This window comes from Epinephelus moara, chromosome 10 (assembly GCF_006386435.1).
Source record: "Epinephelus moara isolate mb chromosome 10, YSFRI_EMoa_1.0, whole genome shotgun sequence".
Classification (NCBI taxonomy): Eukaryota; Metazoa; Chordata; class Actinopteri; order Perciformes; family Serranidae; genus Epinephelus; species Epinephelus moara.
This window is the reverse complement of record NC_065515.1, coordinates 13,732,689-13,748,307: the sequence shown is the minus strand read 5'-3', so window position 1 is coordinate 13,748,307 and position 15,619 is coordinate 13,732,689. Positions and strand designations below refer to the sequence as shown.

At 40.2% G+C, this 15,619-nt stretch overlaps 2 protein-coding genes across 4 annotated transcripts in view; both read left to right on the top strand.

Annotated features, from left to right (window-relative positions):
- ell (elongation factor RNA polymerase II) overlaps window positions 1-4,230 on the top strand; it is a 49,260-nt gene extending 45,030 nt beyond the window's left edge. The window contains exons 10-12 of the mRNA XM_050053990.1: window positions 938-1,109; window positions 1,220-1,264; window positions 1,354-4,230. Of these exons, the coding sequence (XP_049909947.1) occupies window positions 938-1,109; window positions 1,220-1,264; window positions 1,354-1,458 (322 nt within the window). The 3' untranslated portion in view covers window positions 1,459-4,230. The remainder of the gene's footprint in view (window positions 1-937; window positions 1,110-1,219; window positions 1,265-1,353) is intronic.
- Window positions 4,231-14,483: 10,253 nt separating this feature from the next.
- dot1l (DOT1-like histone H3K79 methyltransferase) overlaps window positions 14,484-15,619 on the top strand; it is a 31,774-nt gene continuing 30,638 nt past the window's right edge. For all 3 annotated transcript variants that reach the window (XM_050054260.1, XM_050054262.1, XM_050054259.1), the window contains exon 1: window positions 14,484-14,862. In XM_050054260.1, coding sequence (XP_049910217.1) covers window positions 14,782-14,862 — 81 coding nt within the window. In that variant the 5' untranslated portion in view covers window positions 14,484-14,781. The remainder of the gene's footprint in view (window positions 14,863-15,619) is intronic.

Sequence of the window (15,619 nt, the reverse complement as noted above, 5' to 3'; positions counted from 1 at the left end):
TCTGAAAAAAATCGTTACGCACAGAAACCTTGCACACTGATTCTAATGTGTTTTATTGTACTATTCATTGTGAAAAACAAAATTAAAAGGCACATTTCTTCCTTTGCCTCTCCCCACTGGAGTTACGTGTCTGGCTGTCACCACTCCCTTTCCTGTCTTTCATTTGGCACCGCAGCTGCATGAAGGGGCAGAGCTGTCCTCCCTCTCTGTCCTCCACATTTCGTGTGTGGTCCACATCCTCCTCCTCGTCATCATCATCATCCACCTGAATATTATCTGAGTAATATTCTGAGTTATGAAATGATTCTGTGCATCCCGTTCCTCTGTTTTGTCATAGCTGTGTCCCGCCGCCACATTTTCTTCACTGATTCTTGGTCAGACAAAGAAACCAAAAAGGCTTCTGACGCATGCGACAGAGTGAGGCTGTTCCGGTTTCAGTAAGAGTTTGTTGGGAAAGGCTGCTGCTGTTTTAGCTACTGCAAACTGGGCAGATATTGAACTGACTGTTTGCTGGGATGAGAGCAGCTCCTTCAGCACTGTCTCTAACCTGTGTAACAGCAGCAACAGAAAGTTTGTTTATCCGGCAAGGATGTCAGTTTAGTAGGCAGTCCTGCACTCTGGCCCAGGACATATTAGCGCACACATTGCTGAAAGAAATGGACCATATGCGGCCCAGGTCACCTCCAAATGTGATCTGAGCGATTGAATGCATTGAGGACGCATTGGGTGCATTCGGACTTGTAATTAGAGCTGTCCACATACAATCTAAACACCCAAGACGCATGTTAATACCACGTGCAAACCAGGCCATGAAGTCCCCCTCCAATAACCATTATTACTTTCACTTGACCTAAATGGCTGAAGTGACTTTAATGTACATATTGTGGCTTTCTCCAAAATCTCCATTCAGTAACATTCTCTCTTATTTCCCTCCCAGGAAGTACACGGTGATCAGCTCTCTGGAGCAGCGTCAGAGGTATAAAAACGATTTCAACGCCGAATACAGTGAGTACCGGGGTCTGCATGCTCGGATAGAGTGCATCACCCGGCAGTTCACTGTGCTTGACAATGAGCTCAAACAGCTCCATCAAGGCACAGACAAGTACAAGGTAGACTCCTTAAACAACGCACACAGATCTGTTATTATTTTTTAACTAAAAAGATGCTCAGTCAGTGTTTATTCATACCACTAATCCTTTTTTGTGTGTTCTCTCCACAGACAATCCACAATCAGATACTTGAAGAGTATCATAAAATAAAAAAGGTAAGTTAAAGTCCTGCTGTAACAGATATTGATGACATAATTATGGAAGTGGATGATCAGATTGTGACTCTTTTCCATATGCCTTGCAGACTAATCCAAACTATAGCCAAGAGAAGAACCGCTGTGAATATCTACACAACAAACTGGCACATATAAAGAGACTTATTGCCGAGTACGATCAACAGCAACTTTAAAAGTAGTTCTTAGACACTGTTTCCCTGTTATCTCTGGAAACCAAGCAGATAAAGGAAAACTCTGGATTCCACTTGTGCTAAAAAGAAATAACTGTTCTCATGAGAGATGCCATGAAAGGAGTATTCCCCTCATTGGGCCGAAGGCTTTAATGAGGACTAAGCAGGACACACAATCTTTTTCTCTCTCTTTCCTTTATTTTTTTGTTTCTTTTTTTGAAAGATGGGGTTGGGCCGAGTGTGGCCGGGTCCGTCTGTGTAGTTACAATGAATGCATCCAAAAAAAAAAAAAAAAGGTTCTGTGTGGCTTTATTTTTCTCAACAGCCCACCCTGCTTATAGTGCACAGAGGTCTGAAAGAGTCAATCACGGAAGCTTTCCCACTTTCTCGGGAGATAATCCAAATAATCTTTTTCCTGCTTTTGAAACTGGAGGGAACACTGAGATGAAAACTTCAGATTGTACGCCAAATGCAACTAATTTGTTTTTGAGAAATGAAGCATCAGTTTCCCCCTCGCATATACTGAATCGAATGGTTATGATGTTGAATTTATTTCTCTGTTTTTATTTATTTTTGACACTTAAATTGGGGGGATGAGTCTGTTTTACACTCCTCAATATCAGTACTTTAAAGCTGTCTCTTCTTTTCTGTCCTCACATCTTGAATGTCAGCCAGTATTTTATTCAGAAGCTGCCTTGCCCATCTCATTGTCAATCTGTTGGCGTTAATTATATTTTTTCTCTTCTAAAGAGACGCAGATATCACTATTGATGAAATCAAAACGATGCATCTAAATGCACAGTCAGATGCAGGTCGGCTTTTATTTTCTAAAACCATGTGCAGATGTCTTAACAGAGGGGACGTGTGTGAAAGTTTCCAGTTGCTCTCGAGCTGGAGGTTTTCTTCAAACACAGTTCTCCTCACTCAGCGGTGACGAGCTGCAGCGCTTGTTCATCGGTTACAGCAGTGGTCTTTAGTCATGGTTCATCACATATTGTATTAATGAAAAACTATATTAAGCTCGTAATTGGTTGTCTTTCCAGTTGAGGTCATGATGGCTTTTGTAGCAATAGAACTATTCAAAGTTGTCTGAAGAGTTTCGGCTTCAGAAGATCCTCTAATTGTAAGATGGTGCAGGAAGCAGGGGATGCAGATCTGCAGGCTTTTTCTTAATATCTCGAAAATGTTAACAAAAAAAATTAAGTTTTCTTCCACTGATCTGAAATCTCCTTAGTAAACATCATCATCACCTTTTGGTTCTGTTAAAATGTGTTTACAGTGTCTTTTAAAAAGATCAAATGTTCTGTTTCGTCTGCTCATCGACCCACGCGATAGTCCATCGAGACGACTGTTAAGACGAAGCCATCCTCGATCATCTTCCAGGCGGAGGCCTCTCGGAGGAGAGAGGCGCTTCCCCTGCGACCAGTTTTTGCCTTTTCAAATGTGATGTCAGATATTTACGGAGGTTGACCTGAAATCCCGGATCAGCTCTCCTCTCCAAGAAGACGGATCCACCTATCCGACGACAAATTAGAACTGCTGTATATCGGAACTCAACCTGATGAACGAGCGGGTCGAGTTTAGTCGACGAATGCATTTCTTATATCGACCTTTTTATGTGAATATGAAAAATCAGCACTTTTTCTCCTGATCTCGCTGTTACCTGAGGGTTTTGTCCAAATGACAGTTTTCTCTTTGTCCATCAGAGTGCATGCTTTATGAATGTGTTACAATGAACAGTCTTTACTTGAAAAAAAAAAACTGCCCAAGGATATCGAAAGCCAAGCAAAGGCCTAGTCCAACCGAATTTAGTATGTAATCAATTCGACGTGGCTCTGACCAGCATGTATACCAAAGTGCTTACCTGAGTGGGATGAAACAAAAACGCTCTACCAAATGTTGGCAAAGGAACATGTCACACTATTCTCTACTTCCTGTTCTCATTTCTTTTGTCATAATTTATCGCCCAGTGGAAACTTGCTCAGTGTTTTTTGTGTGTGTGTGTGTGTGTGTGTGTGTGTGTGTNTGTGTGTGTGTGTGTGTGTGTGTGTGTGTGTGTGTGTGTGTGTGTGTGTGTGTGTGTGTGTGTGTGTGTGTGTGTGTGTGTGTGTGTGTGTGTAGTCAGAGGAGGCTCCTTTGCTCCAGATTGGATTTGCATGACTGGGCTCAAGTGTTTCAGTATAACGCCAGGTTTCAGATTATATCACTCTCCTAATGCAAACACTACATTACGGCCAATGCTTCAAGACTCATCACAACGATGCTGTTGGGTCAAGGCTGAGGCTGGATCTGGGACTTGATGTCTGGGAGACGAACGTGAAGTTTCTAAAGGTGAATGTCTCCTCACCGGAGTCGGCATCGCCCAGTACTGCAACCTTTAACTAGAAAGACACTTTTCACCTCTCTTACTGTATCTTGTTTTCCAGAAACATCCATGATTACTGTATTACACCTCTATTACGGTCAGAATCCATTGTGAATGAGTTAATCGGTAAACACGTTTTGCTTCGACAGAGAGCAAACTGTTTGAGAGTAACAATATGCCAGCACAGGAGTACTGTTGTATGAGATGATTGTGCCAAAATGACCTGTTGTATAGGTTTTTTTTTTTCTTTTCTTTTCTCTGAGTATATACATGCTGCTGTATAAGCAAAGAGGGCTTTGGAGAAGAGTCATGAAATGTTGGCGCTAAAACCCAAAGCACGCTTTTTGAAAACCATAAGGGACTGGGACTGAAATTGATCTTTGTTTCAATAAAAATCTTTAAAATCCTTATTTGTGAAATTCTGAACCAGTTGTTGCTGTCCATTATTGTCATGAGGATGAATGCTAGCTTTAGTTGTTGCTTAAAAGTCTGTGAGATTTTACATTGTTAAGGAGGATGATTATTGTGTTAAACATGAATGAATTCAGTGTATACAGTTGGTATTTGGTTTATGTGAAAGGGACAGCTAACCCCGGAGGTACTAAATTCATATTTTTTCCTCTTACCTCTAGTGCTATTTATCAGTCCAGATTGTTTGATGTGAGCTGCAGAGTGTTGAGGATATCGACCGTAGAGAAGTCTGCCTTCTCTCCAATATAATGGAATTAGATGGCACTCAGCTTGTGGTGCTCAAAGTGCCAAAAAAGTACTTTTGAAAAACTCACCATCAGTGTCTCTTTCTAGAAATTATGACCTGGTTACTCAAGATAATCCATAGATCTTGTTGTGAGCAGTTTCATTCGGGAACTATTTTCTTTGTACCGAACTACAGCTGCCAACCATATAACTGTGCAGGGGTCCATGTCATTGGTCTGACAGCCCATTGGTCCGACGGTCCGCGGTGCTGAACGGCTCCCGGCGGGCGTATTTCTACCTTGATGGTGCGCCACGACCGGCTCTGGGTCAGCTGGGAAAGGCTTGAGGCGGAGCAGGCTCACAGCTTATGTGTTTGTCACTTTCTTTTTCATTTTAACCCACACCATGATCTTTTCCTGACCCTAACCAAGTGGTTTTTGTGCCTAAACCTAACCAGACCTTAACCACAGGGCATCATGATGATTTCGGAACTGACTTCAGAACAATGGGTTTAATATGGTCGGAACAATGGGATGTCGAACCAATGGGCTGTTCCCCTGTGCAGAAGGAAGCGTGCAGCTACCTTGCACCACTGAGCTAGCTAACGTTAGAGCTTAGCCAAGGAAGACACCATTAAAAATAGCACTTCACCCACAAAATGACCATTTGTAAAGCAGTTAGTCGTGTTGTTACCTTGAATTCATGAAGAAAACTGTTTTATCGCACATGCCTCCAAGAAAAACGGCATCATTGATTGGGGACCAGTTAAACAACAGCAAAACTGTATCAAAACATCCGACAAACCTGTTCGTCCTTTGTTTGTTTAAGGTGAATTTATGTCCTGTTGAATTTTCATGAAGACACACCCCAACATTCTGCTTCACATGCGGAGTTCAGTTTCTTTTTTGTATTAGTTTTTCTATGTTCATACCTATATTTACATTTACTTTATTGGTGCATTGTGGCTTCCGTATCACACACTGTAACACACTTTTATGTTACTTTCTGCTGTAACTGTGTCCTACAGAAGGCCAGGAGAGATAGGGCTATAGGCCTTTTGAGTGTGATGAAGTTGTCTGACTGGACCCTGAAATAACTAAACGAATCTGGCCTTGTGGAGAGCATAGGTAAGTGTCATTGTCAGTTTAGTTTTAAATAGTAAGGTTTTAGCGTCAAAGTTTTAGAATTCAAGGTAGCACAGCATGACTAATTGTTATGCAAATGGTCATGTTGTGGAAGAATTGTTCCTTAAATGTTTACACCTCGTCCTTTCATGAGCACAAGTCTCTCAACCATGAGTAGATGCACACTTCCTTCTCTGCACAGTGATTCAGTTGGTGGGTGTAGTTCAGCAGAAAGAAAATAGTTCCTACATGAAACTACTCACAACAAGGTCTGTGGATTATCTTGTGTAACCAGGTCATAATTTTTGAGCATTTTAGCACCACCAGCTGAGCGCCATCTAGTTCCATTACATTCAGGTGAAAACACACTGACAGTGAACGCAGCTCCTCTTTGCTCCTGTGGCAGCTCGACTCCTCTCCTCACCGTAGATGCATGATGAGAACTCTGTTGCTGATGATGTCTTGTGTGACAAAGACTGGATGATGAGAGACTCGTTGAGGTTGAGAAATATCTCAAGCTAAACGACCCACAATCCCATCATTGTAAAGAAAATGGCCAAAAAGATATTGCCTGGTGAGTCATAGCTCTGGAGATCAGCTCTCCATGTGACAAATGAAGTTTAATTAGAGGCTGTCCACACATGATATTAAACTAACGCAGTGGTGCAAGAGGTACAGATCTTTCAGTGAAAGTAGTAATACCTCTGTGTGGTTGTCTCTGAACAAACTGCGGTGCGACGTGTCCGGTGTGTGCTGGAAGTGGCACTTGATGCGTGTCACATGATGGTGTGTTTTCAGCTGAAGACCGGTATCTCCAACACTCGGCAACACACACCAAAACAATCTAGACTGATAAATGGCACTACAGGTAAGAGGACAAATATGAATTTTTGATTTTGGAGTGAACTGTTTCTTTAAACATTTTTATAGGATTGTATATTGACTTTCTGGCTTTGACAAAAGATTTTCTAGGAAAGTACGTAGAGGGTCTAGTTTAAGCCCCCCAAGTCTGGAGACTCCATTCCATAAAGCTATTATTAATGAGAAGCTGGTGTACTTGACAGAGATTCCCTTTTTCATTCCTATTTAATGAACCAACATTTGTTTACAATTACTGAGACCTGTAGTGAGGAGGGTGTCCTGCAGATGGCAGCACTTTCACACTGTTGCTGTCCACAGCCTCCACAGCAGCTGGCACACCTTGTTTTTGTTCAAAAAACAGCAACAAATTCAACAGAAACATTTGGATCACTCTGCTCTCCCCAGTTTTCATTGTTTCTCATGAGAGTTAAACAGTTACACTCGGACAATGACACATTCACGAGGCAGTTTCACTGCAAGGGAATGATGGAGGTTAGTTAATCTATTCCCTTAGTGTTCAGGGTGTTTGTGCAGTCTATATTACTCTGTATGTGCTGCCTGTGTCTAATGATCACCCTCTTATAACCCGTGAATGAATGCATGCCAAGCCTGTGCCTTGCACTGAAATGTGGATTCCAAAAAAAGGCCCTGGCATGGCAGCATGAGCAGAAGATGCTCCAGCAAGGCAACAGAGAGGACAGAGCTCGCTGTAATCTGACACACTGTGAAAGATCCCAGAAATCTACATAGCGACTGTGTTCCACTTGGCCGGGCTGAGCTGTGCCTGAGCCTCGCTATGCTGCTACTGGCTCTCATCCCAAAGTTGGCCTCAGCGCTGCTCAGGGAGCTGGAGGGGGGCCCGGTCAGAGAGTTCACTGTGGCAGGTTGCCATCTCTCCCTCTCCCCAACATACAGCAGAGTATACATGTTTACACACATCGTTCTGCTCCCCCCTCTGTGTTTCCAGGGTTTTACTCGACAGACAGGATTTAATTTGTCTGGGTTTTCTGCACTGAAATGCAGAGCGCCTTCTACTTTATTTAGATTCTCTGTGAACACAGGCAGTTGGCGCTTTAATGGGAAAATGTAGGCCGCAGTTGAAATAAAGGTCAGTCAATTATTTGAGGTAATTGGTATGTGTATTAGACATGAGGGCATTTCATAATAGCTTCAAGTAAAATGGTCCATTTTTCTATAAAACCTGCACGTCCACATCCAAACACAGATCAAGCTAATACTGGCGTTATACATGTAGGCTCATGTGCTGAGAGAGAAACAAGTCCTGGCACATGATTTGTGGGCAGCTTGGCAACCTGTGACGTGCACATAAAAACCAAACATAATTGTGTGCAAAAACAGTCTTTATATAGTCACAATTAAGGGACTGTTTGTTACTTATGAGGGAGGAGGGGTGGTGCAAATATGGGGAGGCATGTCAAATCATTTTTTAAGCACTGGGGAGTAGGCGTTGGCGATGTGGCCCTCAAATGATGTCACAATATTATCACAGTAATTTAGAGTGAGATTTAGATTCTGTATACAGTATTAATAGTTAAACAAAATAAAATCTACCACAAATTACACATTTAAACAGCTCCTGAATACAAAAATGTACCCTGGGATCTATATATATAAATCAACAGGTGATTTCCTTCTTTTAGCAAAATCCTAAGTGATCCTAAGTTGTTTTTTCCACCTGGACCTTTATGCTCTGCCATTTCTCCTCTAATCATCACGCTGTAACCTGTGACAGGCCATTATGATACCACAACTATCATACATTCACATATATTTGGTTTTTTGTTGAACCACGAGCGTCACGTTGGTTTACATTACCAAAGGTTTATGACAAAATCGCTTGACGAAACAGACTACCATGTGCACACAGTGAGAGAGAGGAGAGGGAGAGACACTGTGCTGCTGCCAGAGGAGCTGCTGAATGAGTTCCCTCTGAGCGGTAAGTCACTGAAAGAGTCTGAGTCTGTCTGAGTCTGCTCCTCTTTTTGGAACCACAATGGAGTCAGTGTTGTTGCTGTGGGTAACAGTATGACGTCAATATGTCAACAAGTCGAAATATTGCAAATATCAAGATATAAATTTTTCATTTAATATTAAAAATTATACCAGTATTATCGTGAACGAGATGATATGGAGCACCCTTACTAGGGAGGGACTTACGTTGTTTATTTTGGCTTAGGGAAGGGCATACAAATTTAAATAGTTGGATTTTGTATTTATTTTACCGCAGATTTGAAAAACAAAACAAAACATGCCTTTCAATGCATGTTTTCTTTAACAAAAATACCACAATGGCACAATTTATCATAGCCACAAACTGTAATAACTGAAATTACTGTTGGATTTTCACTTTTACAACACCCCTTGAACACAACGTGCAAAAAACACATAACTAAATCGGAGCTTAAAATGATGCTGTTTCATCCAAATCACTTTATTCTACATCTTATTTTAAACATGGCCAAAATTAAACTGTTTGCATGAACTAACCAGCATGCAGGACAAGAATGAAAAGCCACCAGGGTTTCATTTTCAACTTTTAACTTTAAACATCAATGGGTCAGAGTAAAAAACTGAATAACTGAGCTACGGGGCGCCCCATGTACAAAGGCTGTGTCCTTGCCGCAGCAGCTGAGGGTTCAATTCCAACCCATGGCCTTATGCTGCATGTCATCCCCACTCTCTCCCCCCTTCATGCTACATCTGTCCTATCAAATTAAGACAAAAAAAGGCCCAAATTTATATATAAAAAAACGGTCACTCAGGGAGGCTCATGCAAAAATATTTAGAGCTTTGGGGAGGGTAAAAAAAGAAAGAAAAGAAGTCACACCCCAGCCATCCCCCTCCTCTGATTAATAAAGAACAGTCCCTAGAAAGGAAACACAATCAGTAAAATGAAGAGTGAATGTGATTTTGTTACTGTTGTGCAGATGCTGAACTGCAGCAATAGAACTCACAGTTGTTTTTTTCTGCTCTCTGCAACATTCTTTGAGTTTTATTATTTTGTACTCATGGTGCAAAGAGCTGAACACACAACAGCAGTCATGCACACTTGTGTCCACAAACCTGTGTGGAGGTGAGAGCGCAGAGCAATAACCAGCTCTGCTGTTTTACAGTCAAAGAGCTGCCGTCAGTCCACAGAGAGATTCTGACACTTTGGCTTATTTTGTCTTTTTAGGTGCCGGGAAGGAACATTATAATTAATCTGGTAACACTTTACTTAAAGGTATCTACATAAGGGTAACATGACACTGTCATAGCTATGACATGACACGGTCATGAACCAGTCATAAACATTATATACATGTCATAAATGTTTATAACTGCTGTCATTAAGTGTCATTTGGTTATTGTAATGACAGGTTGACATTGTTTGGGTTGTCTTGATTATGACAACTTAATTAAAGTGACATTACCAGAAGTTGTCTTTGTCATCATGACAAGTTGACATTAAATTTGTTTGGGATGTCCTTATAATGACAACTTGACATTAACCAGGATGACATTACCAGAAGATGTCTTTGTCATAACAATAATAATCATTATGTCAACTTGTCATAAACACAAAAAGAGGTGCATTTCTTGTTAATGTCATGTTGTTATGACAAAGACAACTTCTGGTAATGTCACTTTGATTAATGTCAAGTTGTCATAATCAAGACAACCCAAACAATGTCAACCTGTCATTACAAAAACCGAATGACACTTAATGACAGCAGTCATAAACGTTTATGACATGTACATAATGTTCATGACAGGTTCATGACCGTGTCATGTCATAGTTGTAGATACCTTCATGTAAAGTGTTAACACGAATCTTTATTTTCCCCGTCTTTCTTTATCTTCTAACATCTGTCCAGTTTCTGCAGCAACAAACTCATAAAAAAGCTCTCTGAAGTTAGAGTTGATCATCTTGTTTACCTCTTGTTCCCTCTGCAGTGTCTGTGTCACTTGCAGCCTGCTGTGTCTTGTCCTCTGTGAGGGACAGTTGGTGATTCTTCAATGACAGCGAGTGATTCAGCTTCTCATATGAATGTCGTGACCTTCAGAGTCACTTTTAACAGGAAGAGGATTGTTACCCTCTGCACAGCTGATCTAACTGCAGATACCACATCCTCATCTGATTATAAATGCCCAATCAGAATCACAGAAAGGTCCAGACAGAGATAAGAAAATACATTTTAAAGGTGTAATTTTCTTCAAGTTTATTGCATCTATGATACTTGAGCATACTTGAATAAACACTTAGTTAATGGACTCATTTGTAGCAAGTCAGGTGGTGATTGTGCTGGTCGTATCAAGTATGGATTTTATATACATTACTGTTCCAGGTCTCTGTTTCATTGTGAAGTGCAAAATAAAGCCTAAAACAAGCCAGAATCAACAGATATGTTGCTTTAGCAAAGCTATTCTTCAAACTTCACATTAGAAATAAAAGGTTAGGTCAGCTGAACACACTATGGACTGACAAATCACAGTTTAGACCTGTTCAATCCAACCACTGAGTGAACTGCAGAGCACTCAGAAAAATGACTTCCCAAAATATCTAGAGCCTCATTTGCACCGTTGTATTTCAATAATGATCGAGGGTCACTTACACGTTTCTGGACTGGAACATAAATTCAGAATCCAAGAACCTCTCACCCGTTATGCAACACTGTGGGGACATCGACTGTTCTTCTTTTGGGGCCAAAACTTTATAGTTTAAATGTTAATTATACATTTGGTGTCTGAATCGTACTGTTTGTATCTATGTTAATGTAGCCATTATTAAATGAAAGAAGAGAAACATTGATATAACAGGTGGTTCCAAACTTTTTAAAGGTGGCGTATAAGGCTCTAATCAGCCGATTGTCTGTGAATGAGCTGAGGACATCTTTTTTTTACTCTAACTGAGCTGAGAACACATTATTCTGTAGTATCCACTCATCCTAACATTTAAATGATTGTTGTGTCGATAACAATGCAAGCACGACAACCTAAAAAAACATTTTACATTTCACTACAGCCACCCTCAATACATTATTAAAAACCAGAGCAGATTAGATACGTCTTGTCTTATGTCTTTTAGATATTTTTTTGTTTTTTATCTTTAAAGCATGTGTATTTGTTCAAGTTCAAGTTTACTGTCACAGGTAAAAGATTACAATGCAATGCACTGTCTGTCTGCACAAAGGGCACACATCCTCCCACAACAACAACAAATAACATGAAAACAGCATGTAGCAAGTCACCACAGTGCACACCTTTAGTCTGCACAGAGTAGATGAACGGAAGACATTTAAGTGTGAATATAACCAAAATGGAAATCAAAGAACATTACTGACAATTTGATTTGATGTTTCAGGTTTTGGTCATTTGCAACAGTACTTTGCACGACCATGGACAGATGGCTGTACACTAAAAAATGATTCATGGGGTAAGTGGATAACACTAAAATAAAGAAGAGTTTTGATATTAAAAAAATGCTTCATTAACGTATTTTAGTCAGTTGACAACTTATTTTAAGATGTTGGTCAAAATCAAAAACACTTTTGACATTTTTGAGTTGGATGGAATTAAAATAAATAAGTTAGAATGTATCAAATTAAATAGTTTGGATGAATATTAAGTTGGTTCAACTTAATTAAGTTTTTCAAGGTCAAAGCAAATGAAGTTGGTTTCACTAAAGTAAATGAGTTTGTCAGGCTATAAAAGACTCATGGGATTAACTCAGTGATGCTAGAGTTGGTGCATGCAAACTGGCCGAGCTAGAAGCTGAACTGTATCACCTGAAGAAGCTGAGCTCTGAAATGCACTGCTGGAAAAGCTGGAAAGTTAACTGAAACAATGCCAAAGCTGGAAATGAATTACATTAAAATGCTGAAAGAATAATTCTGTCCAGTATTTATGGACAGATGAATTGCATTGTTAAAAAAAAAAAGTATCAGCTATAAAATGCATTGCCCAATGAGTGAGAGCTGAAATGTGTTGCATAAAAAGAAGGGGAGTGAATGGCACTGCATCGGAAAAGCTGAATGCTGAAATGCATTAATGATGAGTATGTTCATCTGAAGAAGGTGACTGATTGATTAAAGAAAAGAACAAAATGCATAAACTGTGATAATTCAAAATCTGTAAAAGATTTCAAGAAGCTGATTTGGAGTTTTATACTTCAAAGTCTTGTCACTCGTTAAAGGATTAAATGAAGTCTGTGGATGAAAGTAGTGGAACTTCAAAATAGAGTGGGTTTAGGAGGATTTGAAAAGTTTTTACATTACAAAGCTGAAAAAGCTTCATATTTTATTATATATATTTATATATATACTTTATAAAGTATAAGAAGTTGAAAAAAGTTGTTTAAGAATAAGAATAAAAAAGAGCTAAGTTAAGAATGGTGTGAATGCTGCTGAGTCAGCACCTCTAGAAATTAGTTAACCTTGTATAGACAGTAGCTGACCTTTGATAGACACATAAATATTTACACACCACACATGCGTGCACACACACATGCACACAGAGTGAGAGATAACAAATGCATCCTGCTGTTAGACCTGCATCTGGATCAATGGACCTGGACGGATCAAAGTCCTAAATGAGGACAACTGTCTCATTAGATTATTCACAAAGGAATGCTGCCGTACAGTTTTGTCCCATTGCCTCGATTCTAACAGAGTTTAAAAAGACAAAACACTCCACATAAAAGTAAAGAAGTTTATGCTCCATAAATCGGGCTGAAAATATCGTATCTTAAAAACAACTAGCAAGGCAACAGGTTTATTGTGGCAGTAAAACATGGAGTTATTGTTTGTTGTCTGTGACAAAGTTTGTAGGTTTATCAGAGCCTTGTGTATCAGTACAATACATTCACTCACTGAGCATTATCAAGACAGTTGAATAAAGATAAAATAAAATTGTGATACAGCTCTTTAGGCAATTCATTTCAGCTACAAGTGCTTCAATCTGAGATCAGTATTTAGGCTATAACTTAATCAGAGTCAGAAATACTTTATTGATCCCCACTGGGAAATTGTGAGACAATGATAGACAAAGACAACAAAACAAACTTCAAGTTCAAATTGATTTTAAAGAATTTTATTGATTATTTTTATATCAATTTATATCTGAAACTGGAACACCACAGTAAACTGAACATCTGTGCGGTTGCTGGGAGCCACTGTGCAGCCCACATACAGTACCTCTCTCACAGCTGACACTTTCACCTATCACATACACGTGTAATCAACATTAATAAGCGTGTGCATTTCACACAGACATGCCAGATCTAGGACACAGGTGTTGCGCTACTGACACACTCTGCTATCTGCAACATGACCAAGGGTATGCAGTCAGAGAGAGGGGGGATTATTGAACATGTAATGACTATTAAATCATTTTTATAGATGTTTAGAAAGTTTTTAACAAGTTTACAGATGTGCAGATGTTTTGTTAATGTGTGTTTGTCATTTGTGCGTTACTGCAGCAGGCTACAATGCAGAAAGTGATGATTTTCCCCATGAATATTGTATAACAGTAAGATAAGTGTAATATATATGTGTGATTAAATTGTCTGTCACAATATGTGTATGCTATGCCCTTATTATGTGACTGAAAATGTGTGTATTTAAGTGGAAATCAACACCTGGTGCAGTTTGTCTTATGTTGAACAAGCTTAATAATATTTAATTAATTGTATAAAGTGTCAAACTATTTATATAAACTTATTTTTATTAAAGGCTGGTAGTACTTGTTTTCATTGTGAAAATAAGTCACTTCATCATGGTTTAAATTAGGATGTAATACTCATCCAGCTCTAAATAATAATGTCTGTATTAAGCTGGAAAAAGTCGTGATGGTAACTATGCTCTCACAGTCACGCGCCGTGGGACGGGTGCTCGCTCGTGCTCCGCGTTGCTGGCCCACGCGCTGAGATCACGGTCCCCTCGGTGACGTCTGTGTCCCCTCCGCTACCAGTGGCCCCCTGCCATATTTATTCATGCCGGGCAAGATGGCGGCGATACGGACGATGTGTTATTGCCAGTGGACATAAACAGGCATTTTATTCAAAATTCAAAACCGAGTCAGATACATTCACACACTCGACCGTATCGTGTGTTTAGTGACAGCGCGGCGAGCGTCGACGTCTTTTTTAATTTACGCGTTTCTACGTTTTTTTCTCACAAAATGTTCACGTTGTAGCTCGCTCGCTAACCGACCAGCTGGCTAACAGAGAGCAGTTACTAGCTAGCTATCTATCACAGCCAAGCCGCCGTGAAGTGGATAATGGGAGAAAAGCTGGAGCTAAAGCTCAAATCGCCGGTTGGAGCAGAACCTGCTGGCTACCCGTGGCCGTTACCAGTATACGTAAGTGTTACACCTCTAATCTCACCCGTTACATGTTTAGATTTTGTCTCTGTTTTTTGCCTTTGTTAGCTAGCTCTGTGCTAACACTGGCTAGCTCAAGGAGCCATGGCACGCTCGTCCGAGGGGGGGGGGGGGAATCGGGTCATACTGGTCGGGATGGTGACAGACATGGTGTACGTGCATTGTGCTGCCATAGCTTGTTCCTAGAAAGTACAGACATACAGATTACGGTATAGTTTAGTAGAGTAACGTTAACGTTATTAGGTAGCTACAAGTACAATTAAGGCTCACATTGACAGGCAGTATAACAAGGTGTTTTGAAATTGGAGCGACTGAAACAGACCTCCCTTCACTCAGTGTCACACAAACTTAGTTTTTGCCCAAAGTGTCTCTCTTATAAAATGTTGTATTCTTATTGAAACACATGTAAGTGGTTATAACTGCTAGATTAATAGGTTATAGCTGTCCTCTCTGCTGAAATACACGGTTTGATGCCAGCAAACAATCACAATATAGAGATTATGTGCAATATGTGTGATGTTTGTGTGTATATTTATAGATGTGTGTGTGTGTGTGTGTGTGTGTGTGTGAGAGAGAGAGAGAGAGAGAGAGAGAGAGAGAGAGAGAGAGAGAGAGAACTCTGTGAGGTCGTGCCTATCGATACTGTTGGCATGCCAATGGCTGTGTTGCATTCCTCGAGTGCCTTGTCTGTGTGTGTGTGTGTGAGTGTCTGCATCTGTGTGTGTGTTTTTATCTC